Consider the following 8,858-nt stretch of genomic DNA (forward strand, 5'->3'; position numbering starts at 1 on the left):
TTGTTATCGTTATTTTTATTGTTATTATTATTATTATTATTAGTATTACAACTATTATTATTATTATTATTATTATTAATAAAACATGTATTAAGTATCGTTTATTATTATGACTATGATTACGGTTACAAATATGATTATTCTTAGTATTAATATTAAGTATCAAGTATTATTATCTTAATTATCATTACTATTACTATTTCAAGTATTATTATTAAAATTAATAAACATTATTATTATCATTATTAGTATTGTTATTATTAAGAATTATTATTTTTACAACTATAATATTTTTAATATCATTTTTACTACAAGTATTATTATTATTATTATTATTATTATTATTATTATTACTATTATAATACAACAAATAAAGGTTTTGCACATAAAATATACTTATTATATATACTATAATTTTATTGATATTTTATATAGCTATATATCAAACATATTAACATTTTTATATAAATGCATACATCTAACAAACTATTTATTCTTAAATCTAATACTAATTTTATAATATATATATATATATATATATATATATATATATATATATATATATATATATATATATATATATATATATATATATATATATATATATAACTAATGTTCATGTTTTAAAAAGAATGTAATATAAAACTCCATATAACTATAAACACATAAATATTATATAATTAATAAATAAAATTTTGTGATTTCCATTATATGTTTTAATATATATATATATATATATATATATATATATATATATATATATATATATATATATATATATATATATATATATATATATATATATATATATATATATATATATATATATATATATATATATATATATATATATATATATATATATATATATATATATGAATAATATAGGTTCGTGAATCCGAGGCCAACCCTACATTGTTCAGTTGTTAAATATCGTTATATGTATTTTTACTACAAAATACATTATGGTGAGTTCATTTGATTCCCTTTTACTCTTTACATTTTTGGAACTGAGAATACATGCGCTGTTTTTACAACTGCTTTATTAAATGCTTTTAAAATATATTTTGAACTGCGAATACATGAAATGCTTTTATAAATGTTTGACGAGATAGACATAAGCAAAACATTCCTCGAATGAATTATTATGCAGACAGAAGTTCTGCGAATTATTATTGAATTATGTGGACATGATAATTGCCACTGTTGAATTATGTGGACATGATAATTGCCACCTTTGAATTATGTGGACATGATAATTGCCCCCAATTGATATGAATGTTATATACCGAGAGAATGATTTTATACACAGGTTATGCGTATTTTATTTTTGTGCACAAGATATGTGTACGGTTACTATGATTTATGAAAATGGTTTCATACACGACAAAGATGTACTGTATTTAAAAGATATAGCATGTACATTACAGGTGGGTATAGGATTCGGGCCCATTTGTACCATGCAGCATTTAAATTTTGTGGTCTATCAAAATGATGAATTTTATTGTTTTAAGATAAACCTATGAACTCACCAACCCTTTTGGTTGACACTTGAAAGCATGTTTATTCTCAGGTATGAAAGAAATCTTCCGCTGTGCATTTGCTCATTTTAAGGACATTATTTGGAGTCGATCATCGCTCTGGGATCAAATGTTGATGACTTCATCCAGATGGATTAGGACGGGGTATTTCATTAAAAATGGTTGCTTCTCCATTTTTGTTGTTTCTCTGCTATCTCTCTCAGCAAATATGTATGGTATCAAGAAATTCAAAGTTCAAACACATGAAATCCATGTATTACTATTGATCAACCATCGTATAACTCTACTCATCATCTGGATCTTATATATATTTAGAGATATTCAAGAATAATTTGAATACTCCGTTTATGGTCCAGGGTTGATGATAGAAGCTATGAGCCCTTATGTATGTCAAATAAGAATCCTTGTGTAAATCGGTCTGTATATAAGCTTAACTATATCCGAATTTGTATAAACAAAATACATACTAACATACACAAGGACTCTTATTTGACATACACAAGGACTCAAGGACTCCTATTTGATATACACAAGGACTCCTAGCTATCAGTTGAACAATATGATTATGGTTAATAATGTTATATAAACTTGTGAGGTTGAACACTTGTAGGCTTGTAAAGTAACTTAACTGGGTTGTGCTGCTTTGGAAGCATTGATATGAAATGATTTAGCACAATGAATACATGTAGTCTGACTTCTAATGGATAAACATGACTCAACCATCTTTCATTATGTTTTATTAAACGGTTTGTATTTCTATATTCCATAAGAGAGATGTATTCATTTGAATCTTTAAATTTACTTGCAATCCAAGGGACCAATCAGAGCGCAACAATCACATGTGATAAACGTGGGAGGTTCACATGTGATTGACTCCATCACATGTGATTAGGTTTTACAATCACATGTGATTGGATTTGACATGCGCCGGCTCCAGGGGACTTTACTAGACCCATTCCCCAGTCTCCCGCACTGCTCAAGTAAGTGTGCGACTCCATATGAGGACCTCCTTCCCTTCTGCCCACTCTCCTTTCACACGGTTCTCAAAGCAGACGAGGAAGGGTGAGCAGAAGATACCACGAGCGTTATGTCCTACACATCTATCCAGAAGCAAGTGTACATGTGATTGACATTCATAATCACATGTGATTTTGTTGTACCAAAGTTCTACTGCTCGTTTCATCATCATCATGAACACCAAAATTCAAACTCTCAAAATTCGTGAATGATTATGTGATCTAATTACAGGAATACGATCTACAATAAAAATCTAGTGTTCGTTTATCATCATCACATATCAACATCAACATAATTGAACATATTAGATCCGAGTTTGTATTTGTCCGAAAAACCTCAAACTCAATCACTTCAGATAGATCTGGAAATGCTATGACGAATTGTAAAATTACGGAAGCTCTTAGAATCATGTCGTGGATCTCTGTGCAAATTCTCAGATTCATACACTCCGATTTGAGCTTCAATTCGTAAAGTCATAGGTTGTACAAATTTGGTTAATGAATCAATTAATCGATTTAGTGTTGTTTCAGATTATGATGATGATTCACTAAGGTTATGTGAGTGATTTGGTGTACTTTTCTTGAAGGAATTGATACACAAAACACTCTCAATCTCAAGTTTGATCTTCAAAGTGTTCTTCATAAACAACGACCCTAATTATCGTTTTTTCAGAGATTTGATGCTGTTTTTGATCGAATTTCCTCTCATAACACCTTAATCGCTGCTAGGAAGCTATTTCGGTCGATTTCAAGCTTCAATTCATCTAAATTGAAGTTTTGGCAAAATCAAATGATGAATGAACAGATGAACTTTTTTTGCGATGAACTTATTCTTAGATTAAGAAATCATCAGCAATTGTTCTAAGGACTAGGATTAATCCCTTAGATCTCAACTTAATTTAGGGATGCAAATAAATATTCCTCATTCCATAAGATTCTTGATTTTACAAACTCTCATGTGCAAAACCTAACACTTGTCAATAGTTCTCTACCACTCTAGGTGTCGACGACAACTTTCGTTTTATCGAATTCCCAACAATTTCATAATTATTCTCTCTGATCAATTATTGTCTTTTCGAGACGCGCAATCAATTCCTTCCGGCAGCCGATATACTCAGAATTCTTATAATTACACAATAACACAATTAACGTATGTAGCAACCTGCACGAATGGTGTAACAACTGCCCCGCTGTCTCCGACATGGACCCGGTGAATTGAATTCAAATTTCATAAACCACAGAATTTAGTGAGCGACGCCAAGAAGGAGTAATGCAGAATAACTAAGCATGACAAAGAGAGGATAGCTATCCTTGGATCTTGAGAATGAGAATGTAGGGATTGTTGTCTTTGGTAGTGATACTGCTATTAAAGAAGGAGATCTTGTCAAGCGCACTGCCTCTATAATACAACCAATGTCAATATACTTTCCAACTCAAATACTCGATCATGTCGCAACAATATAAAATCCACTCTTGTAAATGAAATGCCACAGTAATCAACAAAATTCTCAGATTCCTCAATTAGGGTTTACACAAAAAGATCTGTCATAGTAACCAAACAACACTCAAAAAGTTAATTCCTATTTTTAAGCTCCATCTAGAGTAACATCTTTCTGGGTCAACTCCATCAATAAACCAGTCATGTTAACAACATCCAACAAATATCAGAAGCTCTCAGTTTCAAAGATCACATTCAAACTCATAAGTATGTTCTATCTCAAAATAAATCAAATCACCCTTCGCAAATACACTCGATAGACTCAATTTATCATATTCATAGAGTTCACAAAAACAATTGTTAACCCAAACATTATTCAAATTCCCGAAAACCATAATAGTCAAATTCAATAATTCTAATTAAACGGTATCTGGTCAACTGATCGTATTTTCTTTTCAGATCTTACCATGTCTCAACATTCACAATACATACTTGAAATGAATCACATCCTTGGTCTAGGTTTCCTAACTTCCATCAAGGCAACACTGGAACTACTACCCATACTTACTTTCTAAGGGTCACAACACAAGTCACGCAATTCCAATTAAGGATAACGATTCCCTATGACATCACTCTGAGTCTTACACGACTAGTCCAGTCAAGTATAGCAGTAAAGCAGGGCCAACATCACACATAACAGTTTCAGTCATGATCTACATACATGCAAATCACCTATAATGTAACAATTAAGCAAAGGTCAATCTATGTGTCGTGACCCACACTATTCACCGGGCATTCCCTAATAACCTCACAGAGTCCCTAAACTCTTCTTCTCTGCCTCTTCAAGACCCGCTCGTGGTCCTTAAAAGTTTCTTTCTCTATTACCAACTTGAGTGACGTAATCCTATCGCGACTCCTGTTTGCTTTGAACTATGTTATCCTTAAACCCTTTCATCAATAAGGCTCCTACTCCATTTCACACTGTTCCACATCCCGAAAACCAATTTAGAACCCATTTTCATGATAGGTACCTTCCCTTCCGTTTGCTGTCTTGGAAGCATGCAATGTCCACCTTTGACCTATTCAATGCATTGACTAGTTTTTTATGTTTTTGGTCCGTCTCCATATATAATATGGCTATATCTAATATAATATAGCATAATTGTATTAAGACAAAGACCTTTCATATATATATAAAAACAAGTTATCACAACCACTTTTATTATTCATATATTTTCATAGTACCAACAAAAATCAATATAGATTACTTTACTACCAGAGAACAAAAGAGTACAATAATAAGACTGTTATTATGTTGCATAATACATCCTTAATTAAGCTTGGGTTTTGTGTGGAATGAGCTTTATTGGAAGTCCATGAACTGGCCTTGGAAGAGGGTCAATCACTACTTTCTCATCCGGAATTAGTCTTTCCCAATTGTATCTTGTTATTATGTTGTACATAAACACCAATATCTCTGCTCTAGCGTACTCGTTCCCTGGGCACATACGTGCTCCGCCTCCAAATGGCACGAACGTGTAAGGTGCGGGCCCAGCTCCTTCAAATCTCGAGGGGTCGAACTTCTCAGGATGTGGGAAGTATTCTGCGTTCTTTTGAGTGTAATGTGGGATGTAATGCAGCTATACATTTAAAACAAAACAAAAAAAAAAGCATCTTAGGAAAATATCATTGAACTACAAGTTTGTCACATGATTATTTGTTTATATTGCTTTTTGTACCTTCCATCCTTTCGGAATTGTGAAACCGGCATAAGTGAAGTCTGTTTTCGCTACGCGAAAAGCACCAACCGTTGGTGGACGCATCCTCAGAACTTCACAAGCAACATTCCACGAGTACTTCATTTTACGCAAGTCATCCCAGTTAAGTAATTCACTGGGCGATTTCTCCTTTGCTATCTCCATTTGCTCTTTATTGTTATAACAAAATAACAATGTATCAGTTTGTTATAACAAAACAAATATTCACACACACAACAACAAAACACTACCTAAGTTCACCGAAGCAAGTGTATGAGGACGTAAGATGTAGACAATCATATACCCGAGGGTAGGGAGCAGCATCAAATTGTATAACAAGTAGGAAAAAAAGGAACTACATAGATTATGTAAGGAAATGTTGGTTTATACCTTTTAGGACACCTTGATACACATCGGGATGGTCGACTAAAGTCATCATAATGAACACGACTGTGGTGTTGATAGTGTCGTAACCACCAATAAGCAACCCTAGTAAGTCACTAGACATGTCACCATCAGTTGTGGGTGCGCTATCTGACTCTTGATTACGTTTATCAACCTCTACGATCATATGGGAAAGCAAATTTTCAGACGGGCTAGCAGTTCCATCAGCAAGGTCTTTTCTTCTTTGTGCAATTATATCGTTAATGACTTCTCGAATTCTGTTTGACGCTTTGACTCCACGATTGAACCTTGTTCCCGGAATGTTGATTGGTACGGCAATGATCCCGCCTGCAGCATTTACAAACGGCTGTGCGAGCTTCTCTAATTCCGTCCCATCACGCACCCCCAATAGTAACTTCACGGCCAATGCAAACGTGTACTTTGCAACGAATGGGCATACCTCAACCTGGTTCAGCATTTTGTGTCAGCCCTATTACAAGATGCTATTTTAATTTTTTTTTTTTTTAAACATTAAATCGTGAAAAGAAACAATGATAAAACAAGCTTTAAGAATGTAACCTTATCGTGTCCGGCCCAGTAATCTTCCAAATGTTGTCTCAACTCGGAATCCATATCGGAGATATAATTTTTAACTGCATGAGCTCTCAAAAACGGAGGCAGCAACTGTCGAACCTTAGCCGATTCAGCAGTGACTGATTTATTATTCGATTTCTTGATAATACTTTCAACCGAACTCGGCCACCATACTTCAACAAGCTTATTTTCATTAGAAAACAAGAACTTGTTTCCTTCTGGACCGCATAAAAACGCCATTTTTTCACCAAGAATCGACGTTTTAAAAACGCTCCCAAACAATTTTTTTCTCTGCATCACAAATATCTCATTTGTACCACTTCGAAGCTTGTTAAAGTAATCGATACTTTCACCGATGAGTGGCAATCCATATCTTCCGGGAATATTGGTTGATTTTGAAGTGAGAAAATGGCGCAGAAAAAAGATGGTTATTGTGGGCACGAGTATGGATGAAACTAGTAGTAAAGTGTCCATTGTTAAGAGGTGTTTATGCTTGTGGTTTATATGAGTTTTGTGTGTTTAATAAGTTTGTGTATGAATGTGCTTTTATATACTCTGTATATGTATAAAGATATGATAGATGGCAGATTTTGGAATAAAAGAAAGAAATGACAATAATCAGAATAAATACAAGGTTATACATTGTAAACAAAGGCATCCGGAGATGCAATAAGTTAAGTGAAAGTTACATATGGGAATAATTCTCTATTTCTAATACAATTTATGGAAGGTGAAGTGTTTTATCTTTTTATAAAAGTAATGATGATAATTTAGAAAATACGATCATAACTGATGATAACCAAAAAGAGTTCGGACCGCGCCTTGTGGCAGTTGCATTCGAATATACGTTGCTTGGTACCTGTTTGTAGTTTCAGACGATATTTATGTACAAAATACATAGGTATGTTTAATACTTATTATATACACGTACATAATGTTGTACATTTTAAAACTTTAAAAACACAATATTTAAATCACTATATTTCTTAAAGTAACGTTAACTTTATGATGATTCTTTCTCTTCTTTGTTTATATCAAACCAAATTACCGACGCCATGTTGTATTATAATGTTTTCTTCAAAATTTCACAAAGGAAAACAAATATAATCAATGGTCCGCGCGTTACATTGAAACATTTTAATGTCTTTTATGAAACTAATGATGAGCGATAACTTAGAAAACAAATTACGAATAAAGGAGCAGGATGACTCGAACTGAGGTCTTTTCAATTACAAACTCATGAACTTACCACGTGCTCTAGCCATCAACTTGATATAATTAGTTGAGTTTGTTATATATATATGTGATGACCCGAAAAATTTCTACTAATTTAAACCAATTCTCTTTATGATTTAATATTATGTAAATATACATATATGTATGTATATATATATATTATAAGATGTACAAGTAAAAACGACTTTCCTACAGTAAAACATTAATTGCTACAGTAAAAATGAATTTGCTACAGTAAAACACTATTTGCTACAGTGAAACCGTATTTTGCTACAATGCTACAGTGAAAACACTATTTGCTACAGTAAAACACTATTTGCTACAGTAAAACACTATTTGCTACAGTAACACTATTTGCTACAGTAAACACTATTTGATGTCGACGAACTAGCAAACAAAAACGGAAAAGGCGGCCATGCGATCGCATGGCAAAAACACTGAAAACTCATGCGATCGCATGAGCTACAGTAAATCGAAAAGTAATATAAATACGCAGTTCGTTCGACGAATTTTTTTCAAATTAAACTCTCAATATTTATATTTATATTATAATTATAATTTTAAATTTAAGTTTAATAATAATAAGTTATATACGAGGGTGTTTTAATTCGGGTTTCAAACCGCTTTAAGCTAAGGAAATATTAGGTATTATTCGGGGTATTGTTCTTGAATCCAAGGCCAACCATACAGTCGTCTACCATCATTACGTCTACGCAATTTGCCTACAATATTGAATCGCAATATTGAACTGTGAGTTATAGTCTCCCTTTTTAAATACTTTAAATATTTTTGGGCTGAGAATACATGCAATTTATTTTAAACGCAATAAGACACAAGTACATACAAAATTCTACACTGAGTTAAACCGAAAATCCCTTAGCTTTGGTAACTA

The 8,858-nt window shown here is 32.6% G+C and overlaps 1 protein-coding gene across 1 annotated transcript; it reads right to left on the minus strand.

Annotated features, from left to right (window-relative positions):
• Positions 1 to 5,329: 5,329 nt before the first annotated feature.
• LOC139901990 (beta-amyrin 16-beta-monooxygenase-like) lies at positions 5,330 to 7,204 on the minus strand. Its single transcript, XM_071884649.1, has 4 exons — positions 6,716 to 7,204; positions 6,143 to 6,602; positions 5,735 to 5,922; positions 5,330 to 5,635 (listed from the first exon to the last, which is right to left on the minus strand). The coding sequence occupies exons 1-4, from the start codon at positions 7,202 to 7,204 to the stop codon at positions 5,330 to 5,332; spliced, it is 1,443 nt and encodes a 480-aa protein (XP_071740750.1).
• Between the last annotated feature and the right edge of the window lie 1,654 nt (positions 7,205 to 8,858).

This window comes from Rutidosis leptorrhynchoides, chromosome 3, assembly GCF_046630445.1.
Source record: "Rutidosis leptorrhynchoides isolate AG116_Rl617_1_P2 chromosome 3, CSIRO_AGI_Rlap_v1, whole genome shotgun sequence".
NCBI classification, from domain to species: Eukaryota; Viridiplantae; Streptophyta; class Magnoliopsida; order Asterales; family Asteraceae; genus Rutidosis; species Rutidosis leptorrhynchoides.